The 14,934-nt window shown below is 53.6% G+C and overlaps 1 protein-coding gene across 5 annotated transcripts in view; it reads left to right on the forward strand.

The window, feature by feature from the left end:
- The window catches only part of CELF5 (CUGBP Elav-like family member 5), a 45,041-nt gene that overhangs the window by 12,952 nt on the left and 17,155 nt on the right, over window positions 1–14,934 (forward strand). For 4 of the 5 annotated variants that reach the window (XM_054049988.1, XM_054049990.1, XM_054049986.1 and 1 more), the window contains exon 3: window positions 8,077–8,128. In XM_054049988.1, the coding sequence (XP_053905963.1) occupies window positions 8,077–8,128 (52 nt within the window). The remainder of the gene's footprint in view (window positions 1–8,076; window positions 8,129–14,934) is intronic. The other variant, XM_054049989.1, reaches the window with a different exon arrangement.

Here is a 14,934-nt window from a genome sequence, read left to right on the forward strand (position 1 = left end):
TCCAACCTGGCCTGGAACCCCTCCAGGGATGGGACAACCACCACTGCTCTGGGCAACCTGGGCCAGGGCCTCCCCACCCTCAGAGCAGAACATTTCTCCATCGGATCTCATCTCAATCTCCCCTCTTTCAGCTCAAAACCATTCTCCCTCATCCTCTCCCTGCCCTCCCTGATCCAGAGCCCCTCCCCAGCTTTCCTGGAGCCCCTTTCCATACTGGAAGCTGCTCCAAGGTCTCCTTGCAACCTTTTCTTCTCCAGGCTGAACAACCCCAACTCTCTCCGGGTGTCAGAAGAGATGGTTCAGGGGCTTCTTACAGATGGTAGGACATGGGCCTGTTTTCCATGGATTTTTCCCATGGGCACGGCGTTATTGCAGGAGGTTTTGCACCGCTCCGACTGTTCACGGTTGCCATGGGAACTGATGCAGCAGCTGGGCGAAGGGTCCCTGCTGCTTGCAAGCTTGGCCCCGTCCGCAGCCCTAAGTGTGTTCAATTAGCGGAGCTGTCTTTCCTCAGCCGCTGTAATTAACCTGCCCTGGTGGGGACGTGGTTGCCTTGAGGAGCTGCCGGTACCCCCGGCTGCCAGCCCCAGCCTGCCCGCAGCGTGTTTACCTTCTAGCACATCCCCGAGAGCCCTGTGCACGGCTCTGCAGACCTGGCGGGATCTGCTGGATTGGTCCTCTTGACCTTCGCTGAGGTCCTTTGGTGATGCCTTTGGGGAAGCACATTGGCTGGACTCGGCATCCAGTGATACAGGATCAGTGAGCGCAGGGAAAGATGAGTGTTGGATGTTTACTCCAAAGAGCCTGGTGGAAAGGGCTTTCCCTTCTGTTTGGTTGCTCCAAGCCCCATCCAACCTGGCCTGGAACCTCTCCAGGGATGGGGCAGCCACCACTGCTCTGGAAAACCTGTTCCAGGGCCTCCCCACCCTCACAACAAAACATTTCTTCTTCAGATCTCATCTCAATCTCCCCTCTTTCAGCTGAAAACCCTTCCCCGTCATCCTCTCCCTCCACTCCCTGATCCAGAGCCCCTCCCCAGCTTTCCTGGAGCCCCTTTCAGGACTGGAAGCTGCTCTATGGTCTTTATGGAGCCTTCTCTTCTCCGTGTTGAACAAACCCAACTCTTGATGCAGTGCGCTGTGATGCATTGAGACGTCAAGGAAGGAGTCCCGAGAAGACGGACTGACCACGGAGTCCTGAGAGACCACAGTTCAACGTGTCTGCCAAGCAGTGGCGTACGCGATAGGGGCTGTAATTGCCGGGCTGACCTCCCTGCTGGTTGTCTGATGTTAATGCACAGTAATGGTGCTGTCACTTCCATGGAGATACCAGGGAGATCCGAAGGCTTTCTGAGTCACGGCGATGAGCTGCTTGCCTTCCTCCCGGAGCAGCACTAGCTACAGTGGGAACAGGGATGTCTGACTGTGTTAAGGGAGAAGGAACACAGCGCAGCATCCAAGAGGCAGAGCAGCCCGTCCGTGTGTGTTGTAGCCCGCGTGCTGCTTGGATGCTTGCTTGATGATTCTTCCATGCGCTCAGCTTTGATGGGGAATGGAGATGACTTCCCTGCTCTGCCTGGTTTACCATCCGTGGGAGGGGAAGGAAAAATACCTCCCAAAGAAAATTGTGAGAGGATTGGAGTTTATGAGTCCTCTTCTTGGTGACAAAGCGGTTGGATGAAGTCTTCCAACGGTCTTCCTTGCTCAGCCTTAGCCATGCAGGCAGGACCTGAGGGGATTGAACCCTGGGCTTCACATCCTGCTTCTGCCACAGGCTTCCTGCATCACTTTCGTTGTCACGTGCTTTGATTCCTCCACTTGGAACACAGTCCTTGTAATTATCCTTATCTCCTTCATGATGGGCTCGGATGAGTGATTTCATAAGCAGCCTTTAGAGCTCTGCTGGAAGGGTGCTTGGTGCTAACGTCGCTCGTGTTTCTGCATGAGACTACTCCCCTTTCTCAGAGAAGACTGATTCTTCTGGATAGGACCAAGATACGCTGAGACGTCAGTGGAAAGATGCAAGCAGGAGACTTGAGCGCCGAGACTGGCGCCAATCCATCACCGCTTGCATTCCCGACCAGAAACAGACTCCAACTGAGCAAATCAGCATTTAGATTGATGTGCTTTGCACAGCTCAAAGGGGTTGTGATCGTTCAGGCAGGGCAGTTTTAACTGGCCAGCAAAGGACCAGCCCACAATTTGCAAAGCCTGAGAGCCCAGGACCTAATTCCGCCAACGGCCTTGGATGCCTTTTGGTTCCTGACGTCCCAGAGGAGCCAGCCTGCATTGTGTGTTTCATGCTCTCTGCCTCTGACCCACTTAACACTATGAGGTTCCCCTGCATTGCACCTGAGGGGCTATTTTACATCACTTACTCCTAATTAATGGAGAGGCTTGCCCTGCCTTCCCGGGGGGATTTCTCCCTCTATCCAGCTTTTGCAGTTGGAAAGCTGAGGAGGTGAGAGTTGGGGGTGAAGCTCCTTCTTGGAGAATATCACTACCAGGTTGCTGAGATGACAGCTCTTGCTGGGCACCGGCGTAAGCGTGGGGAGATATTCACCTCTAGAAGGCTGTTTTGGGGTGGTGTGAGATGACAGCCCTTGCTGGGCACCGGTGTAGGCGTGGGGAGATATTCACCTCTAGAAGGCTGGTTTTGGGGTGGTATGAGATGACCGCTCTTGCTGGGCACCGGTGTAAGCGTGGGGAGATATTCACCTCTAGAAGGCTGTTTTGGGGTGGTGTGATGGGAGATAATGGTTCATTTCAGTCTTGGTAAAACTAATAGCAAAGCTTCCTCTGACATTAGCGGTGGCAGGAATTTTCCTTAGATCCTTGATCCTAGGATTGCTGCAAGGGTGGGGGAGCATTTCCTTGAAAGCCCAAACAGAGCACAGTTCCTTGTTTCTCTTTGCTGACCAGATGCTGGGGATCGGGAGGGATCATAGAATCATGGAATCACCAGGTTGGAAAGGACCCATTGGATCATTGAGTCCAACCATTCCTAACACTCCCTTAATCCATGTCCCTCAGCACTTCATCCACCCATTCCTTAAACACCTCCAGGGAAGGTGACTCGACCCCCTCCCTGGGCAGCTGTTAAATGTAGTAGACATTCGCCAACGAGACCTCTTGCCTCTTCCCTGGAAAGCTTCAGGCTCCTCTGGGCTGCAGTGACTCTCACCACTGCCTCTCCCACCCTTTGCTGTGCTCTGTAGAGCTTTGTGGTGGTCAGGAGAGCTTTGTGCCCCATCAGGCTGGCCAGATGCTTCCCACTAGCAGAAGCTGCGTGCTTGTAAGGAGGGCGATGCAGAGGGAGAAACCCCATCTGGAAGAGCTGTGGTCTACAGAAGGTAAGCAGGGCTGTGTTTGGAAAGGTGGAAGGTATGCGTCCAAGCCAGGAGAGTGAATGTGAGGGAGAAGCTGGATGGGGGCAGTGGGAGCTTCGCCCCCGTCCCCTGTGCTGCCCATCTGGCATCCGCTGCTGCTGTTTGCTCCCAGAAGGTTTCTTGATTTCAGTGGGTGATGGAGCTGACAGCTCGTAGTCTGTCGTTAGCAGCAGGTAGGAAGGACTGCGAAGCGCAGGGGTGAGGGACTCGGAGTGGAGGCGTTTGGCCCGGGGTGGCCTGACAGCATGTGCTAAATGTTAATGTGATAACTCTTCGGAGGTGAAGAATAACCACACTAAACTGCAGCATTTAATGAGGAAAATAAAGCTCAGCTAGCGAGGCAGGCACAGGCTCAGAAATCGTTGGTGTTCTGGTGTCCATGCACGTGCATCTACTGAGCACTTGGAATTTAAGGCAGGACCTCTGTTGGATTCTGGGTCCAGCAGGGCTTTCTTAATCAGGTGCGTTCTCTGTGCAGCTTGAGATGGTGACTGAAGGCCAGAAGAATTTCTACTTTCAGAGCTTGCTGCATGTCCTCCCTGCTTTCCTGCTACTCTTTCTCTCTTGGAAGGAGCAGAGCTTGACCATCCTCTCTATGCGTTTTGGTAGGGGGGCAGAGTGCTTTGAGATCCATATACCACTTTTAGGGCCCCACAGGGACGCTTCCTTGTGCCCTGTGTTGTTGATTTAAAGCAGCTGTGGACTCTCTCTGTGTAGGTTCACACCTCTGCTGGAGAAGCCTTTGATATTTCATTCTTCTGCCTTTGATATTTCGTTCGTCTTTATTGGCAACGTGAGGTCTGGAAGAATTAAAGTCTTGTTGTGATTGTGGAATCGTAGAATGTCCTGAGTTGGAAGGGACCCACAGGGCTCATCGAGTCCAACTCCTGTCCCTGCACAGGACACCCCAACATTCACACCGTGGGGCTGAGGGTGATGGACAAACGCTTCTGGAATATCATCAGGTTTGGTGCTGTGACTGCTTCCCTGGGAGCCGTTCCAGTGCTCCACCATCCTTAGGATGAGGAACCTTTCCCTAATGTCCAAACTAACCTTCCCCTGGTGCATCTTCTGCCGTTCCCTCAGGTCCAGAGAGAAGAGCTCAGCGCCTGCTCCTCTTCTGAGGAAGCTGCAGACCATGATGAGGTCTCCCCTCAGTCTCCTCTTCTCCAGGCTGAACAGAACCAGTGGCTTCGCCTCTAAACCCTTCACCAACTTCGTAGCCTCACCCCAGGCAGCCTCACGTCCTCTCGTCACCCCAGCCAGACGCCGCTTTCCAGACTTGCACCACTGCTCACTCACATCACCATGTCTTGCAGGCACCTCGTGGTGGCCCTGGGGTGGGCGAGTGGCCCTGCTATGGGGGTGTGACAGCGTGGGATGTGCTTCTCCAGGGCTGGTAGCTTCCATAGGGTCATCCATGGCTCTCCCATCCCAGGGATGCTGTGCACCCTCTGCTGCGCAGCATCCCTGGGGTGGGGGGAAGGAAAAGGGGTGTGGGGGGGGGGAAGGAAAGGGGTGGACAGATGGGGCGAGGGTCCCCCCCCCTCCCATCCCCAGAGATCATATCAAAATGTCTCTTTTGTGCAAAGCAGAGGGAATGCCCCCAAGAGCTGGTTTCCATGGCAACCACAAATGTCAGGTTCCATGTGGTGAATAACCGTTTCCATGACAACCCCTCCTTTACCCTAGGTGCTGGGAGCTGGAGTGACAGCCCTGTTGGGGGAGGGGACAGGGAGATGGCCTCAGGTGCTTAACCCCCTCCCTCACTCCCCCCCCATCCTTTCCGACTCCTTGCCCCGAGCCCTCAGCCCCAGCATCATCGCTGCTGCGTAGGTCCCTCCTCACGTGGGGATGCGATGCTCTTTGCTTCCCGCAGCATCCCTTCCCCCAAAATGGATTGGCTCCTCGTAGAAGCTGAGAATCCGAGCCTGTCCCTCCATCTCCCTCCCCATCTGTTTAGCTTAATCCTGGGTTTGCATCCTGGATAGAAACAAAGCTATTTTCTCAGGGCTGTGGGAGCAGTGGGGAGCGAGGTGGCCAGCTGCCCCTCTTGGCTCCCAACCGAGCCCTCTCTTCCGCACACATCTGGGCTGCCTGCCCTCTCCCACCCAGCCTGCTGCCGAAACGCCCCCAGCCTCCGCTCGCACGGGCACCTTGCCAGAGGATGGGAGCAGCGATGGAAGCCGCTGCCTCTCTGCAATGTCTGCCCGTATCCTTCTGAATCCCTACCCTACCTCCCGCTCAGCTCCTTGGGCTGAAGGAGATCCCTGGTCCTTGGCAGCTCCTTGGGGAGGGAGCAGCAGCCCAAGAGGGTGGCGAGCGCCAGCGCCGCACATGCTGGGGCCACGTGGCAGCGCAGCACGGTGGCGGCGGCAGCTCCGTAAATCTCCATGCAGCTGATGGAGAACGGGGAAAGGGACCCTGGGTCTTTCCCTCTGCCCCAAATGACGCAGCAAGTCCTGGGAGATGGAGTTTGGCACCGCTGCTTAGCGAGGTGCAGCGTGGCGGCAGCTTGGCCATCCTTTGGGAAGCTGCCAGGCGGTTTGTGGCTCTGCCAAGCAGCCCCGTATCACTCCTTGAGGCTTGGAGCGCTGCTCCCAGCTCCTGCTCATCCTGCCTGAGATCCAGCAGTTGGTGGGAGGCAGCTCACAACCCCCAGCTGCCAAAATAAGCGCTCCCCGGTGCCCAGTGGTGAGGATTCGGCAACGCCGTGCTGTGCCTGTCACCTGATGGCATGAGGTTCAACAAGGCCAAACGCCGGGTCCTGCACTTGGGGTACAACAACCCTGTGCAGTGCTACAGACTGGGGGAAGAGCGGCTGGAGAGCTGCACGGAGGAGAAGGACCTGGGGGTGTTGGTTGACAGCAACTGAACATGAGCCAGCAGTGTGCCCAGGGGGCCAAGAAGGCCAACGGCATCTTGGCTTGGATCAGAAATGGGGTCACCAGCAGGAACAGGGAGGGGATTCTCCCTCTGGACTCGGCACTGGTGAGACCGCACCTTGAGTACTGTGTTCAGTTCTGGACCCCTCACCACAAGAAGGATGTTGAGGCTCTGGAGTGTGTCCAGAGAAGAGCAACGAAGCTGGTGAGGGGCTGGAGAACGTCTGACGAGGAGCGGCTGAGAGAGCTGGGGTTGTTTAGCCTGGAGAAGAGGAGGCTGAGGGGAGACCTTATTGCTCTCTACAACTGCTGGAGAGGAGGGAGCTGGGCTCTTCTCCCAAGGGACAGGGGACAGGACAAGGGGGAATGGCCTGAAGATCCGTCAGGGGAGGTTCAGGTTGGATATCAGAAAAAAATTCTTCACAGAGAGAGTCATGGGGCACTGGAACAGCTGCCCAGGGAGGGGGTGGAGTCGCCTTCCCTGGAGGTGTTTAAGGAACGGGTGGATGAAGTGCTTGGGGACATGGTTTAGGGAGTGTTAGGAATGGTTGGACTCGATGATCCAATGGGTCCTTTCCAACCTGGTGATTCTGTGATTCTGTTTTTCCTCAGGGTCCTCAGAGACGGAGCAAACTGTGCTGGGACCTGCGAGGCATGTGCAGGTCTCACCTGCGGTATTCCGATTGGGGTTTTTTTATTATGAATGTCGCTGATTCAAGTCCCCGTCAGCCTCTGTGAATGATGCCGGGAGATATGGAGTGAGATGTGCTGCGAGTGTGTAAACCCGCGCTGTACGCCGTTCCTCGGGGGAGATTCTGGTTCAGGTGGCTTCTGGTAGCCTGGGATGGAGGTTACACCTTGGCAATTACGTTTCTGGGCAGCACGTGTACCTCCCAGCAGACTTTTAGTCCTGCTGTGCCAATCAGTTAAAGTTGTGGGTTACTTAATGAAGCTGCTCCTGGGTGGAATTGTTCTGTCCTACCTGGAGAGTCCCCACATCCCATGAGCTAAGCTCTCCCTCAGGCTTTTTTACCTCTGGTTGTGTTATTGCTGATGACACTAATGGGTACAAGAGACGCAAACAGCTCTTCTCCACAAGCCATCAAGGGGAGTTTAGTCAACTTGCCACCCCAGCGTTCCCCTCGTGGGCAGGAGATGTTGCTGGGGAGCAGCGCTGCCCTTCTGTAGTGCCAGTCTGGTGCACAGAGCTGTGGGGACAGGGAGATGGGATGTGCCTGCTCACTGCACAGCTCCTGGACAAGTGCTGAGGCAGTCATAGAATCATAGGATCACCACCAGGTTTGAAGGGACCCATGGGGTCATCGAATCATTCCTCCCTCCTGCAAGGAAAGTAAGCGACTCAGTTGGGTGAGGTGACCATACCTGTGCTGACTCGGGGTGGCTATGGGAAGAGTTTCCAGGTGTGGTCACACCTTAGGCCACCCTGGTCGCTGGTCAGGCTCTGGTTTGATGGTGACGAGCTCCTTGGAGTCCTTTCTTTGCTGCTTGTTGTGTCCGAGGAGGTGGAGGTTTATGCACAGTGAGCATTTCCAGCAAAGCTCTTCCCTGTAAACAAGCAGCTGAGCAGGGACGAACACCCGGTTTCCTTTTGAGAAGTCTCAAATCCACGTGGTCCCTTTGTCCAAGGGGTTTGGTTGCCATCACCATGTCTTGGCTCCCTTCTGCCACTCTCCTGCTCTGCACAGCAGGCAGAAAGGGGTACCCTGAGGCCACCGCCGTCGGCACCGCGTGCCGGGCAGATGGGCTGAGCTCTAACCCGCTGCATTTCTCTTTTCATTGCAGATGGCGCGCCCGATTCAAGTGAAACCTGCCGACAGCGAGAGCCGTGGAGGTAGTTGTCATCTCTCCTTGTTTCTCCTTTGGTGGGGACCATGCAAAGAGACGGGGTCCCGACCTGGCCCGTAGCCTCTACGTAGGGATCTGTGTGTGTGGCAGGGATTTGGGGGAGCAAGAGGGAAGCCGAGGGATGGGCTTTGATGCCTTCAGTTTGGCACAGCAGGCAGCTGAGAGCGCCCCGAGTCTTCAGGGGTGACGACGTGGCCTCTCATTCTCTTTCCCAGCCCTTTGAGGGTGTTTTAGCCCGACGGCGGCGTTTGCCCCAGGAGGTTACTGAAGCAGGCGTGCGCTTTAGAGTATGGCACCATGGATCCTGGAGGATGTAAGCAGTTGGGAATAGGTTTCTTCATTCTTAGACCTGATGAAAGCTCAAGAAAAGCCCGATTCCTGGCTTTTTAACCCCTTCCACTCACTGATTCTCCTGCCTGCAGCTCACTCCGCTGTCTCCCCCCATCACTGCTGGGTTGGCTCAGCTTCTCCAGTCCGACAGCAGCGCCCGTCACGCCGGCAGTGCTGTTGCAGAAAATAGCGTGTGATGATGGGAAGAGTGGCTGAAGAGACAGGATCTTGAGTTTAGGCATGAGGTGGAGGTGCTGCCAGCCTGCAGGGTTAGAGGGCTGTATCCCAGGAAGTTCAAAGCTGGAAGGAACAGGAGAATCTCTTTTAATGTAATGGGCAGCTCACAACAGCTCTGATGCCTCCTCCAGGTGGAGAAGCTTTGCAACTCCAGCCCTTTCCAAACTGATGGACTCCTTTTGCGGCTTTTCCTTGTCTTACCGATGAATTTCTTTTCCTCTTCTCTCCATTCCTTCGTCTCCTTCTCCGTCCCCTGTGCTGGCGGTGCTGCCTCTGAAAGCAGTTCACTAGCGGAGAGGGGAGAATCGGTGAGAGGCTTTGTCCTGGAGGGCAGCGGATCCCGCGTGCTGGGGTCTACCTTTGGAAGGCTTTTGTTTTAAATATTAAGGAGTCGTTTCCAAGCAGGTCGTAGTGAATTTCAATAATTGAACTGGCAGGAACGGGAGAGATATTCTATAATATTTTGTATTATAAAATGTATCTTATTTATATGATTTTATAATATTTTATATTATGAAACAGAGTGCAGGATGAGGGGGAATGGTCTTAAGCTGAGAAAAAGGGAGATTGAGATGAGATCTTGGGAAGAAATGTTTTGCCGTGAGGGTGGGGAGGCCCTGGCCCAGGTTGCCCAGAGCGGTGGTGGCTGCTCCATCCCTGGAGGGGTTCCAGGCCAGGTTGGATGGGGCTTGGAGCCCCTGATCCAGTGGGAGGTGTCCCTGCCCATGGCAGGGGGTGGGACTGGATGGGCTTGGAGGTCTCTTCCAACCCAACCCATTCCATGATTCTATGATATTAATGTGTGTGTTTATAGTTGTTTGATCCTTCTTTTTTAAAAAGAAGGCACAATTTTGGCTAAGTCAGCTCATTTTTCCAAGTAGAATCTGTGACGCTTCGTTATTTACTTGAAGGAGAAGACTTTTACTGAAGTCTGGGCATTTTCATTCCTTTGGGCTGTACTGAGAATCCCAGACGTGCCACCCGTAGCCGTGCTGCTTCTGAAAAAAGCCGTTCCTTAAGCCTCCAAATAAACCATCATGCCTGAAACACATCGGGCTGGATTCATCTCACCTTACTTCAGCCCCTGGGTCCACAGTTGATTTTAGGGTCTTTGTCCATGCTATAGACAGTAAAAAGAGACCGTTGTCTTCAGGGTGAGTCACTCTCTCACACTGATGTTGGATAAGAGGGGATGAGCTGTCCTGTAGATGTGCCCGCAGTGGGGATAGAGGAAGCCGATTGCTCCGACACCTCATGTTGCCCTTAGATACGACCATTGGGTGGTCAATCCTTCCCCCTACCATCTTGCCTTTCTATATTTGCACCCTAGGTTTCTAATTAATTCAGAAATTGTGTATCTGAGGTTATTCCTAACGAGTCTTTCAAAAACAGAGCATAGGTGAGTAGGAAAGGCTTTGCCGGTCTTACCGATAGCTCAACATCACAAAACCATTCCACGTAGGCTCTGGCAGATCCCGTGAGCTCTTGGGTGTCAGGCTCACAGCCAGAGACAGATGGACCACAGAGATGGATGTCCCGTGCATGCACTGCTTTGCAAACACACATGTGCCCACTTGACGCACGCATTCGTGGACAAATGAACACGTTTAGCTCCACCAGTACCACCCATGTGCAGCTGATGGCCTCGTCTCGAGGTCTCATACAACAGCAGTAAAAGTAGATCATAGAATCATAGAACAGTTTAGGTTGGAAGGGACCTTAAAGATCATCCAGTTCCAACTGCCCTGCCCCGGGCAGGGACATCCCACTAAATCAAGTTGCCTAAAGCTCATCCAACCTGGCCTTGAACACCTCCAGGGAGGTGTTTTCTGAGTTTGTAGCTCTTTGGTGAGCGCGACTCTGGGATCTCTGATGTCTAATATGAGGCTGAGGTCATTTCTACAGTCTTTTTGCTTGTGGAGCTCTGCTAGGGACTGTTCTAAGCACAGCCAGCTGGTGTCACAAGATGTGTTGGGACATCACATCTCTGATACCTCAACTCCTCTGTCAAACGAGCTGAAACAAGCCAACAGGTTCAGAAAGAGGACGTTGATTCAGACTCAAGCTTGTGGTCAAGGCCCTGGACTCTGAAATCTCAAAGCTTATGAAAAGTGCCACAAACGTCAGGGCATCAGCTCTGATTCCCGTGGAGAAATCGTAGAGGAAAGCAGCCCTTGGGGTCTCAACACCTCCTTCCTTCCAGCCTGTGTGCCAAGCTTTCTTCCAGCTTCATTGCAGAGCTCAGAGAGACGAGGAGGTCCCACAGGATCCATGACAAACTGGAATGTTTCCTGAGGCAGAAGCAGCATCGACGGCACTCTAGATTTGTCGGAATCAGGTTGCTTTTTCCAAAGGTTTCTGACATGATGCTCTACTTGTCAGGGACATGGATGAGCAAGTTTGCAGGGATGGGAAGAGCCATTCCCTATAGCAATAGCCCCACGCTGGCAGGAGGTAGAAGGATTTGGGGCAGAACTGCTTGGACTAGGAATTTATTGAGGGAGCAGTGGCACGTAGGAGCGAGGCTCCGCTCTGCGTTATCCTTGAAGGGAACCTCTTTTAGCCTCTCCACGGACTGACATCTCTCAAATTAAGCGCCCTGAATTAAGTGCATGAAGTTAGAACGCCGGAATTTGTCTCCTGGTCTAAGAAATGCTAATTTTGATGCCGAAGGGGCAGTTTTGGCCAAGCACCGCACCGGGGCTATACGGGGATATGTGGATGCCCGGTGTTACTGCCCTCTGCAGAAGGAATTCACTGGTGAGAAGATGCTGCACTGGTTCCGAGGGAGACCTGTGATTCTGACGCCGTCTTTGTCAGCTTTTTTTCCTCCTTCTCTTCATGCCTCTGATGTGAGCCAGGGAGTGCCGGGAGGAGATGGAGTAAGGGGGCAGAGGAGCTCGCCTGTGCTTCTTGTGAGCCCTGGAGCGCTGTGCTGCGCTGATGTGATACGACAGCTAACCCGAGCCCATTAGCACTGCCTCGCAGACAGGGAAGCTCTTTGCATACCCAAGGAGATTTGCTGCATCCCATCCACAGCCAACTGCTCGAGTGGGCTTCCTCCCTCTCCCTGATCCTCGCTGCTGACAGCTGCTGGCCAGATGACCTAAATCCACTGGGTTTAAAGAGGAGCAGTCTCCAGTGTTTGTGTGCTCTCTCATGGCCGAGGCATTCAGCTTTAACCCGTCGGCTGTTCCTGTGGTGTCTTCATCACTGCCCTGCTCTGTGCCCAGAGCATGTTTCCATGGGAACTCAACAGTCAAGAGCTCAGAGACGATTTTCCTGGTTGCTGGACAGCATGGGAAATTGCCAGTCAGAGGGTGAAAAACACGAGCTGGAGAGGAAGCGAAGGAGAAATGGCAGGAGAAGGCTGTGCTGTCATACATCGGACATTGGATCTGAACAGGCTGGGCTGAGGCCAATGGCGTGAGGTTCAACAAGGCCAAATGCCGGGTCCTGCACTTGGGGCACAACAACCCTGTGCAGTGCTACAGACTGGGGGAAGAGTGGCTGGAGAGCTGCACGGAGGAGAAGGACCTAGGGGTGTTGGTTGACAGCAACTGAACATGAGCCAGCAGTGGCCCAGGGGGCCAAGAAGGCCAATGGCATCTTGGCTTGGATCAGAAACGGTGTGACCAGCAGGGCCAGGGAGGGGATTCTCCCTCTGTACTCGGCACTGGTGAGACCGCACCTCGAGTACTGTGTTCAGTTCTGGGCCCCTCACCACAAGAAGGATGTTGAGGCTCTGGAGTGTGTCCAGAGGAGAGCAACGAAGCTGCTGAGGGGCTGGAGAACGTCTGACGAGGAGCGGCTGAGAGAGCTGGGGGTGTTTAGCCTGGAGAAGAGGAGGATGAGGGGAGACCTTATTGCTCTCTACAACTGCCTGAAAGGAGGTTGTGGAGAGGAGGGAGCTGGGCTCTTCTCCCAAGTGACAAAGGACAGGACAAGAGGGAATGGCCTGAAGCTCCACCAGGGGAGGTTCAGGTTGGATATCAGAAAAAAATTCTTCACAGACAGAGTCATTGGGCACTGGAACAGCTGCCCAGGGAGGGGGTCGAGTCGCCTTCCCTGGAGGTGTTTAAGGAACGGGTGGATGAAGTGCTGAGGGACATGGTTTAGGGAGTGTTGGGAATGGTTGGACTCGATGATCCAGTGGGTCCTTTCCAACCTGGTGATTCTGTGATCGGGGAGAAAAGATCTTCCAGGAGTCCCAGGTGGGGATCTGAAGGAGCCCGTGACTCACAGCAGGGGCTGGAGGATGCCAACTGCTTTGGGACTGACCGCTTTAGAAGTGATGACAGCAGACATCAGGTGAAAGGGCTTGGAGGGCTGCAACCCGTTGTGGAGAGATGAGGCAGGTTATTAGAGGGGGAATGGCTCTGTTTGGGAGCTGCCTGGAGAGAGGCAGACATTCTGGTTGGACTGGGGTAGGGAAGGGCAAATTGAAGTTGAGACGCTTGGTTCCATAGCAGCTGTGGAAACAGTGAGCTTGGAGAGAAGGGAAAGGAAAGGGAAGCCAAAGGTCCTGGAATTTATTCACCTGGGTTAGGCTCCAATGCATGGAGAGGGAGAAAGGTCAGCAGAAGAGGAGCCGTGTCGCTGGTCCCCGCTTGCTGCATCCTGGATCCCTTTCCTACGTGCAATCTTGGGAGCTGGGCTGTATGAAACGAAAATAACTGTAACAAAATCTTCTTCTTATCAGTGAGTTCACCCCGTTCTAATATTGCCTTCCTAGGCAACTCTGAAAAGATTCAAAACCAATAGGTGTGTCTCTTTATATTTTGCCTTTACAGTTTGAGTCCCTAAGGGATCCCAGTTTTAACCTGTTCTGCATAGCCAGAAGGCTGACTTTTTGTTTTTCCTTCCAAATTCAAGAAAGAAAAGCTGAAGTTCACACAGAAACACAGGAACCATCCCATTAGTGAAGCCCTGTCAGACAGCAAAAGCCCTGCAGTAAAACTGCAAGAGCGGAGACCGACGTCCGCTGTACCAACGGACGCTCCTCAAAGTGCGGGTGAAGAGAAATGCTTTTGATCCCACAGGAGGGGCACGAGGATGAAACCACAAGGGTGATCCAGGAAATGTCAAGGATTCAAGGAAATTTCAGCTTGTAACCCTTTCATTTCACCTTGATTTGATTGCGAGGCAATTCCTTTTCATTCAGTGCCTCCATTGCAGAGCTGTGGCCTCTTGCGTTCAGTAGGCTCTCGCTCGGAGACGGAAGGTCTGTGGTGGCACTGTGGTCTTGACACTCAATTAGTCCTCACCCAGAAGTGGAACCACTTCTCTGACTCGGCAGTGGTTGCCCACCGTTCTTCTTCAAAAGCCTCATTTCACACAAAATCAGATCCAGAAGCCAATAGTACAAAAGTAACTTTATGTCGGTGTCGCTGGTTGAACCTAGAGTTCCAGCTTTATATATTTCTAATCTAAATGACTCTCCCAGTTGTCTTGACGTCCCCCTGCCACCTCCCCAGCCAGCCAGTATGCCAGAAGACCAACCAAGACCATCAAGTGCGTTTCTGACTGTTAACTCGTAGTCCACAATTATTTTCTAGTGACGTTCAGAGAACGGAAGGTTATTTTACAGGTTCTCAAGTCAGTTCACATATTTCACGGTGTCGTTTCTCCCCTTTGTGGATGTGTTTTTTAAGGAATTCATGCTGTGTTTGCCATCCAAAGGCTACAGCATGGTGCACGTATCTGAAATAAGGCCTGGATGCAGCGGCAGTACGGATTGAGGGTAGAAGGGGAACTCGGAGAGAGTTGGGGTTCTTCAGCCTGGAGAAGAGAAGGCTCTGGGGAAACCTTAGAGCGGCTTCCAATGCTGGAAGGAGCTCCAGGAAAACTGGGGAGAGGCTCTTGATCAGGGAGTGCAGGGATAGGACGAGGGGGAACGGTTTTCAGGTGAAAGAGGGGAGATTGAGAGGAGATCTCGGGAAGAAATGTTTTGCTGTGAGGGTGGGGAGGCCCTGGAACAGGTTGCCCAGAGCAGTGGTTGCCCCATCCCTGGAGGGGTTCCAGGCCAGGTTGGATGGGGCTTGGAGCCCCTGATCCAGTGGGAGGTGTCCCTGCCATGGCAGGGGGTGGGACTGGATGGGCTTTGAGGTCCCTTCCAACCCAAACCATCCTATAATTCTATGACAATGGGAAGCCGGTATGTTCGGCCTTTGAAAAATACACAAGGCCATATATTTCAGCCATTTCCAGGGGTACAAATCAGGACTG

Source organism: Cuculus canorus, chromosome 27 (genome assembly GCF_017976375.1).
Source record: "Cuculus canorus isolate bCucCan1 chromosome 27, bCucCan1.pri, whole genome shotgun sequence".
Classification (NCBI taxonomy): domain Eukaryota; kingdom Metazoa; phylum Chordata; class Aves; order Cuculiformes; family Cuculidae; genus Cuculus; species Cuculus canorus.